Raw genomic sequence first — 19,719 nt, 5'->3', positions numbered from 1 at the left:
TGTGTGTGCTCGTGCATAGCTCAAGTGTGTGTGTGTGCTCGTGCATAGCTCAAGTGTGTGTGTGTGCCCGTGCATAGCTCAAGTGTGTGTGTGCTCGTGCATAACTCAAGTGTGTGTGTGTGCTCGTGCATAGCTCAAGTGTGTGTGTGTGTGTGTGCTCGTGCATAGCTCAAGTGTGTGTGTGCCCGTGCATAGCTCAAGTGTGTGTGTGCTCGTGCATAACTCAAGTGTGTGTGTGTGCTCGTGCATAGCTCAAGTGTGTGTGTGTGTGTGCTCGTGTATAGCTGTAAGTGTGTGTGTGTGCTCGTGCATAGCTCAAGTGTGTGTGTGTGTGCTCGTGCATAGCTCAAGTGTGTGTGTGTGCTCGTGCATAGCTCAAGTGTGTGTGTGCTCGTGCATAGCTCAAGAGTGTGTGTGCTCGTGCATAGCTCAAGTGTGTGTGTGCTCGTGCATAGCTCAAGTGTGTGTGTTTGTGTGTGCTCGTGCATAGCTCAAGTGTGTGTGTGTGCTCGTGCATAGCTCAAGTGTGTGTGTGTGCTCGTGCATAGCTCAAGTGTGTGTGTGCCCGTGCATAGCTCAAGTGTGTGTGTTTGTGTGTGCTCGTGCATAGATCAAGTGTGTGTGTGTGTGTGCTCGTGTATAGCTGAAGTGTGTGTGTGCCCGTGCATAGCTCAAGTGTGTGTGTGTGCTCGTGCATAGCTCAAGTGTGTGTGTTTGTGCATAGCTGAAGTGCATGGGGCAGTTTGTCTTTGGTGCTGTATTCTTTGTGTTTTAGGGTCAGTGGTTACAGGCTCACTGTGTATAGGTATGTTTTCTCGTTTACGGAAATAAGCTGTCTTGTAAAGGAGTGAATGAGCAGTCTTCATGGTGCTGCATGGTTGGCTCACGGGGACCCTGATGCCTGCTTCCTACAGTTCAGATTTATATTGTTCAAATAGAGGAATGCACTAATATCTTAAAGAATTATTAAAAGTTTTCTTTGAAGTCTTAAGCATTCATGAAGTGGGAACACTATTCTAAAGCCCTTGTTTCCAGTGATCTCCATTGTGTACTGTCAGCTGACCCTGCGTCCCTTTCTCCCGAAGGTGGAAGCGCTGCAGGGCCACCGTGTCATAGACATTGCCTGTGGCAGCGGTGACGCCCAGACCTTGTGCCTCACTGATGATGACACTGTCTGGTCCTGGGGAGATGGAGACTACGGCAAGCTTGGCAGAGGAGGCAGTGACGGCTGCAAAGTGCCCATGAAGGTATGTCCTGTCTGTGCAACCCAGATCTCCAATTGCTTTCTCTGTTATTTTAGGAAGTGCAGTGGAGGAAGAGGACATTCGGATACCTTACGTGGTATTGTGTCCACTTGGGAAAGGCCTGGGCCTTACTGTGCCATGGCACATGTTTCTGCTTCCTTCCCGAAACTACTTTGGCTGTGATAGATGATTATTTTATTTCATTTTATTGTCTGTCTGTCTGTCTGTCTGTCTGCCTGTCTATCTATCTATCTGTCTATCTATCTGTTTTTAATGGAAGGCTTATGGTTGCAGAGGAGTAGAGTCCATCATGGCAGGGAGGCGTGGGAGAAAGAGGCAAGAGCAGGGCACTGGAATGACGCGTGCCAGCCGCACATAGGGAGAGCACAGAGGACACGGGAATGACGTGTCAGCCGCACATTGGGAGAGCACAGAGGACACGGGAATGACGTGTGCCAGCCGCACATAGGGAGAGCACAGAGGACTCTGGAATAACGCATGCCTGTCCCCAGAGATGCACGTCCTTTAGAAGGCTCTACTCCTAAAGTGGCCATCCCTTCCTAAAGAGCCCCGTCAACCAGGGTCAGGGTGCACGCAGTTCCTGAGCCTCTGGGGAACAGTTTTCATTCATTTATGTTGTCTCCTGGCGTCCTTGGTGAGGGATCTTTGTGAAGGAGATAGAGGCTCAGGTAGACTCACTGCTGAGAGGGAAAGTGCTAAAAAAGACTTGGGATTCCTGGGTTGTATCTGGGATGAAGTAGTTTTCCATTTCAAAAATATGTGCAGCATAACCAGGCAGCAAAGTCTAGTGGTATATCTCATTCAGACGTTTGGTGCAGTTGCTTGCACACGTTCTTTTTATTTATTTATTTGTTTTTGATTTTTCGAGACAGGGTTTCTCTGTGTAGCCCTGGTTCTCCTGGAACTTGCTCTGTCGACCAGGGTGGACCTGCACTTACAGAGATCCGCCTGCCTCTGCCTCCCGGGTGCTGGGATTAAAGGGAGTGGGGCTCTAGAGCCCTGGTACTTGCATACATTCTCTTATCCTATAAGATGTTAGTTTTAGTAACCTTGTTTCTTATCTAAATTTAAACTGAAAAATAAATTTAAAAAAAGATGTTAGTTTTAGTATTATATTAATATTCTATGTGACCAGTAGGTAGTGGTGGCACATGCTTTTAATTCCAGCACTTGGGAGGCAGAGCTCTGTGAGTTCAAGGCTGTCTGTCTGTCTGTCTATAGTACAGATTTTCAGAGTTCTTACTAGATTTAGAGTCTCACTATGGTTGCAGTGGTCAGCAATGACCTTGATGGAGCCTGTCTAACGGAATCTTTTCCATTCCTAGATTGATTCTCTCACTGGCCTTGGAGTAGTTAAAGTGGAATGTGGATCTCAGTTTTCTGTGGCTCTTACCAAATCTGGAGCTGTTTATACATGGTATGTCAGATTCTGTTTGTGCAATCTCACTAAAACCATAGTTTAAAAAATGTAATTTTGTTTGGGTAATTTGCTTGCATGTATGTCTGTGTACTGCATGCGTGCCTGGTGCCCACAGAGGCCGGTGTGATAGATTTCTGGAACTGGAGTTAGAGATAACAGTGAGTTACCATGTTGATGCTCAAATTGAACCTGGGTCTTCCTGAAGATCAGCAAGTTCTCTCGATCGCTGAGCCACCTGTGTAGCCTCTAAGACCATTGAAGCTACTTTAAACTACCTTCTCGTTTACTCCTGGCCAGGCTGTGATGTGGACTAGAGTCTAGCGCTGACTTCTTGATGGTGGCAGTGTAGAGTGCAGATGACCATAGCCTAGTAAGTTTCATGCTTTCCTTTTCTGCAGGGGCAAAGGTGATTATCACCGGCTGGGCCATGGATCTGATGACCATGTTCGGAGACCTCGGCAGGTCCAGGGGCTGCAGGGAAAGAAAGTCATTGCCATCGCCACTGGCTCCCTGCACTGTGTGTGCTGCACAGAAGATGGTAGGTGCCCATCTGACATTACAGGCCTGCAACTAAGGTTTTCTAAAGCTGCAGCTCTCACCCTGGGGCTGGTAACCCCTTTGCGGGGGTCAAACAACCCTTTCATAGGAGGAGCTGCATATCAAATATCCTGCAGCAGAATTACGGTTATGAAGTAGCAATGAAATAATTTCATGCTTGGGGATCACCACAATGTATAGAATTATATTAAAGGGCCGCAGTGTTAGAAAGGTTGAGAACCACTAGTCTATAGTAAGTTGTTCTGTAATTACAGAGACTGAGGATAGGGTTTGGCCCTACCATCTCAGTCCCCAGTGCTACATTCATGAATATGCTGTGTTGTATAGCTATGCAGAAAGGCCTCAGATACTGTCCACAGACAGGCATAGCATCTGGGAACTCTATCCCAACAGGGTTCTCTCCGTCTCCAGATGATGAGCGGGACTCACTAAGCCCAGACTACTTATATGATGTGGTCTGTGTGACGCGTTCTTTCCTCTGGGGTCTGGAGCTAAGGTTGTGCCAGGTGACTGTTGTCCACCGCAGTGAAAATCCTGACTATAGTCTGTAGTCATCATCCCTGGAAAACAGTATTTCACACTTGTTATCAACCTTGATAGTGGGAGAGTGGCATATTGTTCACCTCTCCTTATGACTGTAGAAGCTTGTACCTGGCTTTCCCTGCCTTTGTCCCCAAAATCCCTCTTGCTTGGTATTGCCCTGTGTCTTTTCCCTGTAGCAAATCATAGCTGTGGCTGTAACTGTACGTTGAGGCTTGTGAATAAGACCTAGAAGTGGGCCATGGGAAGGTTGTGGACTTGGACACAGTAGTCAAAGAGACCATCTAGGTGGAGTTGGGTTGTTGAACAGCCTACTTTGCAATTTGGAAATTTCTCCTTTCTCTTTTAGTGATAAACCTGCTTTCCATTTAATGTTGTTAGTTACACTAATGTTCAAATTACACCCTATTTGACTGGTTTTATCTCCTTATGTGCCTCACTACTGAATATATGCTTCTTGGTTCATCTTTCATGTTTCTGGGCCCAACACCTGCATTTGACTGTTTCCTTGAGGAGCCCTTGCTTCTTTCTTTTTTTTCTTAAATTTCCCTCCCTCCCTCCCTCCCTCCCTCCCTCCCTCCCTCCCTCCCTTCTTTTTTTCTTTATCCTACATGTCTTTTTTGTTTGTTTGTTTTTCGAGACAGGGTTTCTCTGTGGCTTTGGAGGCTGTCCTGGAACTTGCTCTGTAGACCAGCCTGGCTTCGAACTCACAGAGATCCACCTGCCTCTGCCTCCCGAGTGCTGGGATTAAAGGCGTGCGCCACCAACTCCCGGCCTCTATGTGTCTTTTATATGTTGTATTTTGATCCCATTTATTTCTCTGTCCAATTGCATCTACCTTCCACCTCTGCGTATCCCCTAATAGAATAAAAAGGAAAATAAAATTTAAAAGGGGGAAAACTTAAAAACCTCACCATGAGAGCTGCAGTGTGACATAGTGAGTTGCTCCGTGAACCCCTGTGTCCGTTTATCTTCCTTCACTTGCAAGTGTTCGTTGCAGTCATTGGTCCGGTTTGGGGCCTCTGGTTTCTACTACCCTATCGATGCTGGCCTCACTGGGACTTCCCTGGACATCCTGTTGTTGCCCTGTGTTGTGGAGATCCTGCAGCTTTGGGTCCCTTCACCTGCTCCAGCAGATCATGGATGGGTGGGTGATAGGGCAGGTCAGTCATATCCTTGGGTCTGGACCTGGGAAGCCCTTGTTTCTTTAGAGAATGACATGTAGAAGATAGATTCAGTATGATCATTGAAATAGGGATGCATGCTCCCCAGGAGCATGGGAAATGTGTGTTAAAAGCACACAGACTTGTACTTTGTGTCTGTGGTTGCAGGTTGTGTTCATGTGTATACCTCCAGTTCCACTTAGCACCTCGGGGTACATTCGGGCTTGTTTGCTTTCCACATGTATAGCTCCTGTCTTTTTTGGAGACAGGTCTGGATCCTTGTGTCTCCCACATAACGGTTCTTCACTATGTGGCCCGTGTGCTGTCATTGTCTTTGTCCTCCCTTCTGTGAGCTCTTGGTTTGTCATAGGCATTTCATGTGTCAAGAGAACATAAACCTCATATCTGCTGTACTGGGCACACTACTTAACCCTAGGTTGTTTTTATGAAAGTGTTCTGGTGGAGAAATGCTGCTGTTGCATACCTGGTCCAGTGACCGAATGAACTAGACCAGACTAGAGACGGTGTGTTGGCCAGCAGATCTATGGAGAGTTCTGGGAAGTGTGCCTGCCTCTGAGTATGTGACTAGTGTGTGATGACATTGAGCAGCTGATGTGCAGAAAGGTGAACACAGACGGAACAGAGGGCAGCGAGCATTGCGGTGTGATGGGGAGGGAGGCGCTGGGACTGGGTGTCCACTGCTCTTCTCATCTAAGTTCTGTACGTTTCTTCCTTTAGGCGAAGTCTACACATGGGGCGACAATGATGAGGGGCAGCTGGGAGATGGAACAACAAATGCTATTCAGAGACCTCGATTGGTAGCTGCCCTTCAGGGTAAAAAGGTCAACCGTGTGGCCTGTGGTTCTGCACACACCCTCGCCTGGTCAACCAGCAAGCCGGCCAGCGCTGGCAAGCTCCCTGCGCAGGTCAGTGCTATCTGGGTAGGTCCGTGTGCCTGAATGGGAACACACTGTGATGGTTAGCCGTTATGCGGGGGCAGCAACATGTAGCTCATTCCTGAGTTTCATATTTACAGAGCTGTTTCGCTGATAACAGTTGAGTTCATCATGCCACAGAACAGTGGTACTAATACCTGTAATATGGGCCAGGGAGCATAACTCAACAGTAGCGTGCTCACTTGCTTGGCATGCACGAGGCTCTGGGATCAATCCCAGCAGAGAAAAAAGGGTAGGAAAAAAGAGCCTTACTGTCCATACCAGCCAGTAAACTACAGAGAAGAACTGGTAGGATGTGTGGCTTCCGTGTTTCTTGGTAAGTATATTAATGTAAACTGATATTTTTACCATTCTTTGACGTTACATTATTTGTCTCAGTAATCAAACTAGCTAGAAAGGACATGGGGACTTTTACAGACTGATCTCAGAAATCATACGGCTGTGTTTTAGCCTTCTGTGCTCTTGCTACTTGGTAGGCTCAGTGAGACTTTGGCGTTGCAGGTGCCCATGGAGTACAACCACTTGCAGGAGATCCCCATCATGGCCCTGAGGAACCGCCTGCTGCTGCTGCACCACATCTCGGAGCTCTTCTGCCCCTGTATCCCCATGTTTGACCTGGAGGGCTCTCTTGATGAGACAGGACTCGGGCCATCAGTTGGGTTTGACACTCTCCGAGGGATCTTGATATCCCAGGGAAAGGTACTTTGTAGCCCCTGAGGCACAGGAAGACTGTCACCGCCGGGGACTTTTACTCAGCAAATCCTTGCTCTGGAGCATAGATACAGACTTTATTTCATTCAGGAAATAGCCCTTGAGTGTCTCCTCCATGACAGCCAGTTCTAAGTACTTAGAACATGCTTAAAAAAACAAAACAAAAACCAAAGAAAAGCCATGAAGCCAAGCCTTGTGTGCGTGGTTTTCTCTGCCTGCCTGACCTTGAGGATTTGTGGTCAATTCCACTAACACAGGAGGGGGAAATTCTTAGGTAATTTCTTCTCCTATGTATGTCCAGCAGAAGGCTGGCAGCCCAGAGAGAAGCTCTGTGCCGGGTTGTATAGGTGGTGGATGGTTCCTTGCCGACTGATGTAACAGGGACAGGGAAAATCAGGAATGCTGGCATCTAGAGGTCACAGGATGGATTTTGACCCATTGACATTTTTGTTAATCAGAGATTCTACAAGGAAGGTCAGGCTGAGGAGTGAAAGGGTAAGCTGTTGAATTTCTGGTGGGAGCTTAATGTGATCTTAGAGGGGACTCGCTGTGTAGCAGGCAGGCTTGGGAGCTTCGTGTAGGAAAAAGCACAAAAGGTGAGTTAAAGACCTCTCCACCCTGAAGGACTATGATTCTTTGATATGTTATCAAAGAGTATCGTCTGTTGTTGATGATTAAATAAAATTTAGATGTTGTAGAGTATATCCACACAGTTATTCTCCTTTAGGATGGGCTTCGTTGTACTGAGCAGGAGAGCTGTGTGCATTTCATGTCCTTTGTGCCTGAGGGTGCTGAGCAATAAGGATGGTGTTTAAGGGAAGATGGCTTTGTGCTGATAGGTGCAGGAAGAAACCCAGTTTCAACTCTTTTTCCAGGAGTTAAATAGCAAAGTCGATTCTGTCCTTTTCACGTCATTCCACCTTTCAAAGAGAGGGCAGTGGGCGGCAGGGGGGAGGAACGGAAGAGGCAGGCTGCCCCCTGCACGAGGTCATGTGAGCACCTCCTGCAGGCTGCAGGGGCCTCCTACAGGGAGGCGGTAACTAACGGTAGAGGGTATCTGAAGGGCCCCCAGCAGCTGAGAGCTCTGCTAGAGGAGACAGTGCAGAGGTAGGAAGTCTTATTGCCTCTGACTCGGTGCCAGTGAGGAGCTGGCTGTGGTGATAGATAAATATATATATATTCATTCCCAGAACTTGGGGGTGGACGCAGGAGAATTGTGAGTTTGAGACCATCCTAAGTTCAGGGCTAGTGTAGGCTGCATATCAGGAGTTGTAAGACCTTTTCTTAAACAAACAAAACAATTCCAACAGCATTACTAGAAGAGAGCTGGGCATCCAGGGACTCAGAGCAGGAAGTGCCGTCTTGGGGGAGGAACTTAGCCACAGGTGGGAGTGGGCGTGCAGGAAGGCATGTGGAGATGAGGCTGTGCATCCCGCTTGGTGGTAGATGCTTTCTACAACTGAGCCCAAGTCTCCTCTTACCTTTAGGGCTCCTGGGGTTGCTTTGTGTCCCTACTTCCGCTGTCCTGGGTTGGAATTCTTAGGAAGGAGTCTGATCTGAGAGAGGGGCTTAGGATCTGTAGGAGGCCCTCTGTTTCTTCAGATCTTCCTCTCCCCAGCTCTGAAAACGGATACTGTTGTCCCCTTAGCAAAGAGGCCTGAGACCCACTAGTGGCTGTTTCCTTTGAATGCCCCTCAAGTATCCCTTCCTGGATGATGACCAATTCCTTAGTGTGACACCCACGCTGTTCTGGCCATCTCCACTGGTTTCTTTCAGTGTGTTGCCCACCCCAGGTCTGGCTGGACCCATGAGTTCCCTGACTCCCGGCTGCTCTGATGCAGTTAAGAGGCTCTACATCAGACCCTGCTGCTGTTGCACTGTGGTGTGGATGGAGCAGGTGTCTCAAGTTGCTTCTTTGCCCAACTGTCAGTCATGCTCAGAAACTCTCTGGTTCTGTACACATCTCTAGACTACGTGGCTCTATCTCATACCCTGAGAAGGACTGCCTTTCAGAAATAGAGGCTATAGAATGGTGACTGTGGTTTCTCTTAGCATGCTGATTTCTGTTGAAGACTCTAAACTGTGCTTTTCACATTTTAGGAAGCAGCTTTCCGAAAAGTAGTGCAAGCAACTATGGTGCGAGATCGCCAGCACGGTCCTGTGGTGGAGCTGAACCGCATCCAGGTAGCTGCCTCCCCGCCACTGAGGTGCCCCTGCAGTCTCTGGGGGAGACAGTGCCCCAGGCATAAGGAGCAGGCTGCCTGTACATAGTGCTCTGTGATGCACGAGGCTTTAAGAGGGGTGGGCTGTGTATGTGAAAATGAGAACGATTTCCTTGTTGTAACCCAACAGCACAGGCAAAGAGAGTTTTTAAAAGGTAAAGTAGGAGCAGCCGTATTTTCCCCACAAGGTGGTAATGCCTGCTCTTCTGTGTGGCCTTTTTATGTTTGTTACAGGCAATGCGAGGTCACTCTTGTAACCTGTGGTGTTTTTAACAGTTGACGTTCCTTCAAGCTTTGTTTTCCAGTTTAATAACCCAGCATTGCTAATGCCCCATGAAAAGGGAAAAGCAGGCCACTTGTGAGTTAACACTGCTTCTAAGTACACATAAACGTATACTTTGAAATTTTAATTAAATACAGAGGGATCCCAGTTAGTGATTATGATAGTGCATGGCATTTGACATTTAATACGCAAGTGAAATTAGCCTCGCCTCTTAGATCAGAAACAGAGAGCCGTGAAGAACAAATTCTTTGTTATTCAACCTTTGTATCAACACATGATTTTTATCCTGATGTTGATTACATGACAAGAATTTTTCTGGATTGTACTTGGGGGCATTTTGAACTCAGAGATCAAACCCGTGTCCTCTGTTGAGCAGCACATGTGACCACATTGGTGGAACTGGAGTCTCTAGAGATGCGCGTCACAGTAGCCAGTGCTGGCTGGGGGTTGGTCGTCTAGTCCCACAAATAAACGGGCTGTTTAGTTAGGCCATAAAAAAGCCTCTATTTCCCCACCTTGGATGACGTGCATTCTAAAGTTTGCAAGACAAGGAAAACTGTACATTCCCGGGTCAGGTTCCTGTCTCAGGCAGACCTACAGGCTCCTTGGAGCCAGGAGTCTCACTGGGGTGTCCCAGGCTGGAGGTGTCAAGGAGACCCTGACTGCCTGGAGCCTAGAGTCCTGCAGTGGACATGCTGCTGCCTGCTGTCCTTTTTCCTGCAGAGTCTCAGTAATACCTGTTTCCTCCTTGTCTTTGTGTCCTTGATTTTGCTTTTAAAGATGTTCAGTATGTTTAAAAGAAAGTTGACAGATTGTAAAAGAACACACACAGACACACACACACAGATACACACACAGACACACACACAGACACACACACAGAGACACACACACAGACACACACACACAGAGACACACACACAGACACACACAGATACACACAGACACACACACAGATACACATAGACACACACACAGAGACACACACACAGACACACACAGACACACACACAGATACACACAGACACACACACAGATACACACACACAGACACACACACAGACACAGACACAGACACACACACAGACACACACACACAGACACACAGATATACACACACACAGACACATACACACAGACACACACCCTCAGACCATGTGCAGTCTAGATTGACATCTGGGGCTCCTCCACCGTCCATAGTCTTTGGGTACCAGAGCTTACAGTTAGTACAGTATGATCTCCTAAGGGTTGAGAGTTCCTCAAATGTTGGAATAGAATTATTTTTCTACCAAAATTAAACTCTTGGGGTAAAGATTTACTAAATCTAAGGTGAACTGAAAATGCCAGCACTGAGTCACATTGGCCGTGTGATATATCTGCCCTGTGTTGACATCTAAAAGTGATACTACACAACACTAGCTTCATGAAGACCCGGGAAGGATTAACACTGCCCACTGGAAGGACTCAAGAGATGTGAGCACACAGGTCATCTTCCTAGCCAGGTTTCCCTTTGTTTTGTATAATGACTTTTAATCACCACCCCAGTTGCCCTCTCTTAGACTCACTCCCTCCCTGCTGAAACCTGCTTCTTTCCTACGAGTCCCTCTGTATTTCCATGGTTTTAATATTTGTGTGACCCACGGAACTTAATTTGTATTATTTACTGGATCACTGGGCAATTTACCAAGTATCAGTGGCTATCCTGCTGAAGAGAGTGGCACCCTCTGATCCTCGTAACCATTAACTGCCAATACACTCTGGGGTGATGGGCCTTGAGCCCCTGCTGAGTTTTTTATTGTTATGAAAATAATGATCTTTGATACCAGGAAATTCTGAAAATTCAGTATCCATAAAAAATACTTAGCATGAGTCCTGCAACCCAGTTGCAGAGAGGGAGGAGTGATGAGCAAAGGGGTCAAGACCAGACTGGAGAAACCCACAGAAACAGCAGACCTGAACAAGGGGGAGCTCATGGACCCCAGACTGATAGCTGGGAAACCAGACCCCCTGAACGAGGATGTCAGTTTGGAGGTCTGGTTAATCTATGGGACCTCTGGTAGTTGATCAGTATTTATCCCTACTACACTCCACACAGAAAGATACTCTTTCAGCCTAGACACACAGGGGAAAGTCTAGGCCCTGCTCCAAATGATATGACAGACTTTGAAGATCCCCTGTGGAAGGCCTCACCCTCCCTGGGGTGCAGAAAGGGAATGGGATAGGGGGTTGGTGGGGGGCAGGGGAGGAGGGGAGGGAGAGGGAACTGGGATTGACATGTAAAACAAGCTTGATTCTAATTTAAATTTTTAAAAAGGGGAAAGGGGGGAAACAAAGAAATAATATGATTATTTGACTGAAGGGGTGAAGAAGGCTGTCTTGGGGGGAATGTTGAGACAGGGTGTTTCTGTATATAGCCCAAACTAGACTTCTACTTTAGCCTTCCAAGTGCTGGGATTATAGTGCCACTATTCCTGATTCAAATTAGTTTTAAATTTACTATAGAATTAATTCATACTCTTTCAAAAACTTGAGAAAATTCAAATTAAAGTCAGCTAGCATCACCTCTGCTTCTGTTGACCAGAGAAAGTACGACGTGTTGTAGGGCTGTCTCCTGTCAGTCTTATAAATGTGTCCACGTGGTACTCTTTTCTTTTGTAGACAGCCAGGCGGCTGGCCTCCAGTAGCTGGTGCTTTTCCATGGCTGTTCTGTGGCAGCTGTGTTGCTGTGGGCATACGCCTTTGTCTTTCTGAAGCTAGTCTCTTCTGGAGAGAATGAGTCCCAGCAGGGCTGCTCTGCAGTTTAAAGGAGTAGTGTTTGTGGACATGTGGCTGAGTGTGTGAACAGAGAGAAGGCCATTCTGTAGGAAGTTATGGGTTTTGTTGTCATTTGTCTTAGATTTATAGTCTTAATTGTGGTTCCTTGTGCTGTTGAAGAAAGCTAGCGGTTTAAGCTTGACCTGGAATTCACTAAAAGTTGGCTGGAGATGGTGAGGTTTTGCTGGAGTACTCTTAATAAAAGTATGTTTGCATAGCAGTTTTTCTTAACTTAGATTGTTGTCACCATGTCACACCAAGTGGCTGAGTCTAGAAACCGTAGGAGGGTCAAAGTCTGCATCAACATTAGTTTTTGGTCTCACCTCCCTGGTGTTAGCTTAGGATAAGAGCCATGGTCATGGAAAGGGTATGCAGTGGTGACAGGTATGGTGGCCTGGAGTTGCCCGGAAGTCAGCACAGTGCACAAACAGGGAGGAGGTTACCATGGCTGAGGTAATATTTCTGGCCTTGGCCTTTAGAGCAACTTGGTTTAAGATTGAATGCGCCTCGGTTCACAAGAGTGACTGTGTGGTGAAGCTGGTAGTTGTAGTCACTGACGGTAGGTACCAGGTGTGAGAAGCCACCCAAAGGCAGTGTCGCTGAGCCGGTGTTCCCAACGCCTTGCCTTCAGCCCTTTGTAAACAGTGATGATGGCACGCGTCAGCGCTTGAAAGTGTGCTCAGATTCAACAGCTGCGGTGCTTTCTTGTCGCTAGTGACCAGTGACCGTGGTGACCCCGATGTTGAGAATGGAGTGGCCCGAGCCGCTTGTCTTGTGTAGTGCCTACAGCAGAGACCTGTGTCTTGTCACTAGTGAGCAGTGACCGTGGTGACCCCCGATGTTGAGAATGGAGTGGCCCGAGCCGCTTGTTTTGTGTAGTGCCTACAGCAGAGACCTGTGTCTTGTCGCTAGTGAGCAGTGACCGTGGTGACCCCGATGTTGAGAATGGAGTGGCCCGAGCCGCTTGTTTTGTGTAGTGCCTACAGCAGAGACCTGTGTCTTGTCACTAGTGAGCAGTGACCGTGGTGACCCCCGATGTTGAGAATGGAGTGGCCCGAGCCGCTTGTCTTGTGTAGTGCCTACAGCAGAGACCTGTGTCTTGTCGCTAGTGAGCAGTGACCGTGGTGACCCCAGATGTTGAGAATGGAGTGGCCCGAGCCGCTTGTTTTGTGTAGTGCCTACAGCAGAGACCTGTGTCTTGTCGCTAGTGAGCAGTGACCGTGGTGACCCCCGATGTTGAGAATGGAGTGGCCCGAGCCGCTTGTCTTGTGTAGTGCCTACAGCAGAGACCTGTGTCTTGTCGCTAGTGAGCAGTGACCGTGGTGACCCCAGATGTTGAGAATGGAGTGGCCCGAGCCGCTTGTTTTGTGTAGTGCCTACAGCAGAGACCTGTGTCTTGTCGCTAGTGAGCAGTGACCGTGGTGACCCCCGATGTTGAGAATGGAGTGGCCCGAGCCGCTTGTTTTGTGTAGTGCCTACAGCAGAGACCTGTGCTTCAACTCCTAGCACACTGGCGCCCGGCAGGGAAGCTGCAAAGTGTGGTGCTGTCTCAGAGCGGGAGCTGTGGGAAGCCCGGGGGTGGGTGCAGGGTGCTAGTCAGAGCCCCCTGCTTCTGTGGGGGCTGGCCATGCGTTTTGTTTTGTTTTGGTTTTGCTTGCTTGTTTGCTAGAGGTAGTAAGGTGACTGCTCCTCCTTGTGGGCCCTGCTTATGGCAGAAGCCATCTAGGTGTTACATAGAAGGAGCCAAAGTGTTGTGAGTGGTAAGGCGGGCCAGTGTCCAGGTGCAGAGAGGCTCTCTGGGTACCGGGTGAAGGGAGGAGTCTGAGGATCGTGTAGGCAGACTTCTCTGCAGCTGCTTCCAAGCTGTGTGTTCTCTGCTTCTGCGATCTCATACGTTCCTTCTTTTTCTCTCTAGGTTAAGCGCTCCAGAAGTAAAGGTGGGTTAGCCGGTCCTGATGGCACCAAGTCTGTCTTTGGGCAGATGTGTGCTAAGATGAGTTCCTTCAGTCCTGACAGCCTACTTCTCCCTCACCGAGTGTGGAAAGTCAAGTTTGTTGGTGAGATTTGGCTGCACATGCTCTGGAGAACTTAACTTGCTTGGGGAGGGAGGGGGACGGCAAGCAGAATGGAGCGTCAGTAGCAGGGGCAGAGGGCAGAGCAGCCCCCGCGGTGCTGTTCCCGCGGTGCTGTTCCTGCGGTGCTGTTCCTGCGGTGCTGTTCCTGCGGTGCTGTTCCCGCGGTGCTGTTCCCGCGGTGCTGTTCCCGCGGTGCTGTTCCTGCGGTGCTGTTCCTGCGGTGCTGTTCCCGCGGTGCTGTTCCTGCGGGTGGGCTTGGGTGGCCTGGGTGCCGATGACTCTCCTTTCCTTGCAGGCGAATCTGTGGATGACTGCGGGGGTGGCTACAGCGAGTCCATAGCCGAGATTTGTGAGGAGCTACAAAATGGACTCACTCCCCTTCTGATTGTGACTCCCAATGGCAGGGATGAGTCTGGTGCCAACAGAGACTGTTACCTGTTGAACCCTGCCACTCGGGCACCTGTGCACTGCAGCATGTTCCGCTTCCTGGGTGGGTGTCTCGGCTCTGCCGTACTGCTCTGGAGGGCCTGGACCACCCTTGAGTTAATGTGGCATCTCTTGTCTATCTCAAGGCGACAGTGGATGCAAGTGATGTGCGGTCGTTTTCATGCATCTTACCAACATTATGGAGGGAAAACGATACTGTACTTCATTTACACTTAGTGTCAGGGCTTCATAGTGGTGAGCCGTCAGAAGTCATGGCCGTCCGTGCTGTGCACAGCTACGGTGATTTACATAGGCAGTGTGTGACTGCTCTCAAGGCTAGATGCTTTCTTTGGCATGCAGAGGGTCTGAACCACTAGGTTTGCGTTCTAGTATATCTGAAACTCGGAGTGCATGGGAGGAGATGACTTTTGCAGTAGACCTGTCCCCCATGTCTGGTTCACCTAGCCCTTAGCTAGATATCCACCTTCTTGGAGGAATTCATCTCTTTGCTCTGCCCTCAAAGGGACAGGGGTTGGCTTACTGTGGTTTAATTCTGTGTATGAAAAGAACATGAAGAGTTAGAAACTTGTCTTGTAGGAAGAGAAGGAAGTGAGTTTTGAGTAGGACATGCTGTTTCAAAGTGGGCCCAGTTCTCGGTTTGGGTAGTACTGGTTTAGAAGGCTCCATGATCTCAGTGCAGATCTGATACTCAAGTCAGGTTTGAATACATGAGAAGCAGCTTCTCATCCGTTCCAAGCATTCTGACCTTGTGTTTTGAATGAGCAGGGGTGTTACTGGGCATTGCCATCCGAACTGGGAGTCCTCTGAGCCTGAATCTCGCTGAGCCTGTGTGGAAGCAGCTGGCCGGGATGAGCCTCACCATCGCAGACCTCAGTGAGGTGATTCAGCTGGGCTGTGGGTCCGTCCTGTTAAGGGGCTTGGACTTTTTGGGTCTCTGACCTAACACGCATGAGTATATGAAGGCAACTGGCCTCTGACCGCTTCCTAGTGCAGAGGAAAGTGTGAGAGAGTTGGTATGCTGTGCACTTGATAGACAAGGTGCTACACCCCAGGCTCCTGGGATGGACTGACGGGCAGTCGCAGCCTGCTGACCCTTAGCTAGCTTGCTCTTTGTGCCCTTCAGGGTTTCAGAGAGTGTCTGTCGCCCACCAGTTACAGTTATTTTCTCAGCAGTGAATTTAAGAACTCTCTGGGTCTTTCTTTAGCTCCTTGGATGAATTACTTCCTTGTGGAAGTCGTGTGTGTGTGTGTGTGTGTGTGTGTATGTGTGTGTGTGTGTGTGTGTGTGTGTGTGTGAGAGAGAGAGAGAGAGAGAGAGAGACAGAGACAGAGAGAGACAGAGACTCAGAGGCAGATAAAGTCATATATGGCTGGCGTGCTTGGAGTAGGAGTTGACTGGGTTCTGTAGTAGGGAACAATCCAGAGTTAACGTGTATACTGTGTTTCTCTTTGACAGGTTGATAAAGATTTTATTCCTGGGCTCATGTACATTCGTGACAATGAAGCCACTTCAGAGGAGTTTGAAGCCATGAGCCTGCCCTTCACGGTGCCAAGTGCCAGCGGCCAGGACATCCAACTAAGCTCCAAGCACACACATATTACCCTGGAAAACCGTGCAGAGTATGTCCGGCTGGCAATAAACTACAGGTTTGTGATCATCTGTCTTTCAGATTGCTGTGACTTAAAAAATTGCAAAAGTAACAAATTATAGTTACTTGGGTATCTCCATTTTTCTAGACATATAACATATAAAAAGATGCTGATTTTTCTTCAGCTACTGGTGATCTTTGTTATGAATTGTGTTTGGTGGCTCGTGTTCAAAGTAGTTGTTACTACCACTTGAAATCCCTAGGTTTTGGTAGACTAGTGAGGTAAGTATCCACGGGGATATCAGGCCTCTCTGTGCCCTACCACACTTCCTTTGGCAGCTCCTCAGGGACAGGGACACAAATGAGGCCATGTTAACACAGAGCAGCCCTCAGAAGCCCTGAGCAAGCCTCTTCTGTGAGATTATATATAGCTCCGTTATGTGCGGCACCCTCGCTGCCCAGCGCTGCCGTCAGACAGTGTTAGAGTGTGTGTGACTGTAGTCACTTGTGACGGTTGTGACCTGTGCGCCAGTTCAGGCAAGCTCAGTAGTGTTGTGTATGAAGAGCGTCACCCAGAGCCCTGTCTCAGTCCCCCGTGGTGTGTGTGGTAGCAGTACCAGAGACAAGCTGCCCAGTAAACGGAAGCGCGAGGGTAAGGAAGATTTGGTTTTGTTTTCTTAGACTCCATGAATTTGATGAGCAAGTGGCTGCTGTCCGGGAGGGGATGGCCCGCGTCGTGCCTGTGCCCCTTCTGTCTCTCTTCACTGGATACGAGCTGGAGACGATGGTACGTGACTGCTCTGCCAGCGCTGCCAGAGCTGCCTGGCACACTGGCCCACTCGTCGTCTGACCTTCTTAAAACCTTGCATTTGGAATGGGGACACGACTACTGAGAGTAAATGACATGAAAACGCAGAGTGTGTCCTCTCTCACTGCCTGCCCACTAGCTATTGAGGTTCAGGGTGGTGCTCTTGCTCACCTCGGTCTGTAGGAACATTATTGGGGCTATGTGTTGAAATGAAAAAGAGAGAGAATGTGAGCCTGTTGTAATAGGCTGTCTGTCCTAGGTGTGTGGGAGCCCAGACATCCCGCTGCATCTTTTAAAGTCAGTGGCGACGTACAAAGGAATCGAGCCTTCTGCATCCTTGGTCCAGTGGTTCTGGGAGGTGATGGAGTCTTTCTCTAACACGGAACGTTCCCTCTTCCTTCGCTTTGTATGGGGCCGGACAAGGCTGCCCAGGACCATTGCTGACTTCCGGGGTAGAGACTTTGTCATCCAGGTAGGCTCCTCACCAGGACTCAAATTCATTGGTGGAAGTGACATTTCCCTTGTGTGTATTCCACTGCAGAGCAGTTGAGAAAACTGATTTTGTAAAATGAAATGTGAAACACCTAACTTCCATAACTTGAAATCTTAAAATTTTACAATTACAGATCTTGAATGCCGCTACCTATTTTTGCAAAGTGTGTCAAAGCCATAAACAAGGCATGCAAGTGCTATACCAGCATGTAGATTTTGCGTGTTCATATTTTGTAAAGCATTTGTTTGATTTCCTGGTTGGATCAGGTAGATCACTAAATATTATGCCTCCTGCTAGCTGAGAAAAGTGAGACTGCTCATTTTGGGAACAAGTTTTCTTTGTTGTAGAACTCAGTAGTGTGATTATTTAAATGAGCTCAGTTTACCTTTTTCAGTCATAAACCAAGCCTAACACTCTCTTCTTTGTCCTGGTAGCAATAGCCTAGAGACACATCTGTGGCCAAGGTTATCAAAATATCCATCTTTCAGGAACATCTTTGGTAGCAAACAGAATTTTTCTCCTAAAACAACAATGAAGAATCATTTTTGCTGCTTAGTGTCTTGATCCAAAAGTGGGTTGATGCTCTTAGGAAGAGTGTCTTCTGGTGGTCACGTGCCCCATTCCCTGACTGGTGTCAGCTGGTGACAGGGTTCTCCTCACCATTAGGAGATGATGGGCCAGGCTGTTCCATTGGCCACCTGCATATGCCTGCTTGGTGATGACCAGGAGTCACAGTAACAGTGGTTTGCTGCTTTTGCTGCAGGTCCTAGGCATGGGTTACCTTTTGTTTTTAATTTCTAAAGTCAGTTAGAGTCTACATTTTCCTATCTCTTATTACGTAATATTTTCTACCAACAGGTCCTGGATAAATACAACCCTCCTGACCACTTTCTTCCTGAGTCCTACACATGTTTCTTTCTGCTAAAGCTGCCCAGGTATTCGTGTAAGCAGGTGCTTGAGGAAAAGCTGAAATACGCCATCCACTTCTGCAAGTCCATAGACACCGATGACTATGCTCGCATAGCTCTCACGGGAGAGCCAGCTGCCGATGACAGCAGTGAGGACTCAGATAATGAGGATGCAGACTCTTTTGCTTCAGACTCTACCCAAGACTACTTGACAGGACACTAAGATGGGAAAGCCACCAGGAAGAAACGCAGTTGGACACTTAGCAAGAGCACTGCTGTGTAAATTGTAAGGCTGAGTGCGTTTGATGAGGAGTACCCTCACTGAAGTGTGTGGGAGAGAGCTCCTGGCCGTGAGCTGAGATGCTGTGTGGTAGGACAACGGGAGGTCGGCCTGTGCGTTTGGAACACTGCGGAGCACTTCCCCATAATGCTGCAGTACCTGCAGGACCAGTGGTTACGTGCCGATGTCTGTAGGACACAGAGCAGCATCACAGAAAAACCTTTTTACTGTGGGTGCAATGATTACCCCTTTCCTTTGCAGTGTCATCTTGATTGTATATTGAAAATTCTATGTAATGATGAAATCATATTATAAATATTTCAACCAATTTTACCCTGAGTTTGTTTATTAAAAGCTTTTTGAACATTAAATTATTATTCTTGGGTGCACTTAGAAGTTACTAAAATCAGAACAGAAAACAAAAATGCCATCCATCCCCCTTTCCCTAGGTGTACCATTTTAGCATATGCATTATGTGATTGGAATTGAGGCATTTTGGTGGACGGTATGATAATTTCTATCATGGAAAGTGTACTATATTTAATGCTTGTGTCATGTATATGCCAAAATTTTAACCCCCTATAAATAAAACATGTGTCACAAAAATGTAGGCTGAGTTTTCTTAACCAACTAGACTTAGCATATGTGGATCTGTTACAACCAAACCATACTCGGTGACAAAGCATTGAAGCATTTATTAGGATAGAGCAGCTACTCTCGGGGCCCAGAGGGGCCGAGGGACCCTCAGAGCTCCCTCCTCTCTCCAGACGTGCCCTCATGCCCAGTCCCAAGGCCTGCTCTCCAGGCCCCGGTCGGGCGCACCCTTAGTCCTATTGGCCGCTGGGTAGGAGTTGCTGTGTGTGGTAAGCTCTCTGCAAAGCGAGGAATAGACCGCAGCATAGCATAGAAGAGCCGGCAGGCAGGCCTGCTACACTAGATCTAAAGACCTGGTACCTGACGGAGGCAAAACTGTGTAGTTCGTGTTGGAAGGCACTTTTTGCAAGAATAAGTTGTAAACTAAGACTGAGACGCCTTTGATTTTTTTCAGTCACAGGTTCATCTCTTTGGCCCAGGAGGATACCAGGACAGCTACATCTTAATTTTAACTTTTAACCTCATCCAACTTAAAATGAAGAAAATTCATTTTGGTAGGTCAAAGTTTGTGGAGAAAAATCTACGGAAGCAAA

The 19,719-nt window shown here is 48.1% G+C and overlaps 1 protein-coding gene across 2 annotated transcripts in view; it reads left to right on the top strand.

The window, feature by feature from the left end:
• Window positions 1–19,138, top strand: part of Herc2 (HECT and RLD domain containing E3 ubiquitin protein ligase 2) — a 183,490-nt gene extending 164,352 nt beyond the window's left edge. For both annotated transcript variants that reach the window (XM_040733327.1, XM_040733326.1), the window contains 13 exons: window positions 1,086–1,247; window positions 2,591–2,682; window positions 3,084–3,223; window positions 5,685–5,872; window positions 6,404–6,601; window positions 8,714–8,797; window positions 13,848–13,989; window positions 14,303–14,497; window positions 15,220–15,332; window positions 15,911–16,101; window positions 16,725–16,830; window positions 17,111–17,323; window positions 18,203–19,138. In XM_040733327.1, the coding sequence (XP_040589261.1) occupies window positions 1,086–1,247; window positions 2,591–2,682; window positions 3,084–3,223; window positions 5,685–5,872; window positions 6,404–6,601; window positions 8,714–8,797; window positions 13,848–13,989; window positions 14,303–14,497; window positions 15,220–15,332; window positions 15,911–16,101; window positions 16,725–16,830; window positions 17,111–17,323; window positions 18,203–18,475 (2,097 nt within the window). In that variant the 3' untranslated portion in view covers window positions 18,476–19,138. The remainder of the gene's footprint in view (window positions 1–1,085; window positions 1,248–2,590; window positions 2,683–3,083; window positions 3,224–5,684; window positions 5,873–6,403; window positions 6,602–8,713; window positions 8,798–13,847; window positions 13,990–14,302; window positions 14,498–15,219; window positions 15,333–15,910; window positions 16,102–16,724; window positions 16,831–17,110; window positions 17,324–18,202) is intronic.
• The last annotated feature ends 581 nt before the right edge of the window (window positions 19,139–19,719 follow it).

This window comes from Mesocricetus auratus, unplaced genomic scaffold (assembly GCF_017639785.1).
Source record: "Mesocricetus auratus isolate SY011 unplaced genomic scaffold, BCM_Maur_2.0 Super-Scaffold_100030, whole genome shotgun sequence".
NCBI classification, from domain to species: Eukaryota; Metazoa; Chordata; class Mammalia; order Rodentia; family Cricetidae; genus Mesocricetus; species Mesocricetus auratus.
Note: the sequence above shows the minus strand (reverse complement) of the source record. Positions and strands in the feature narration are given on the sequence as shown.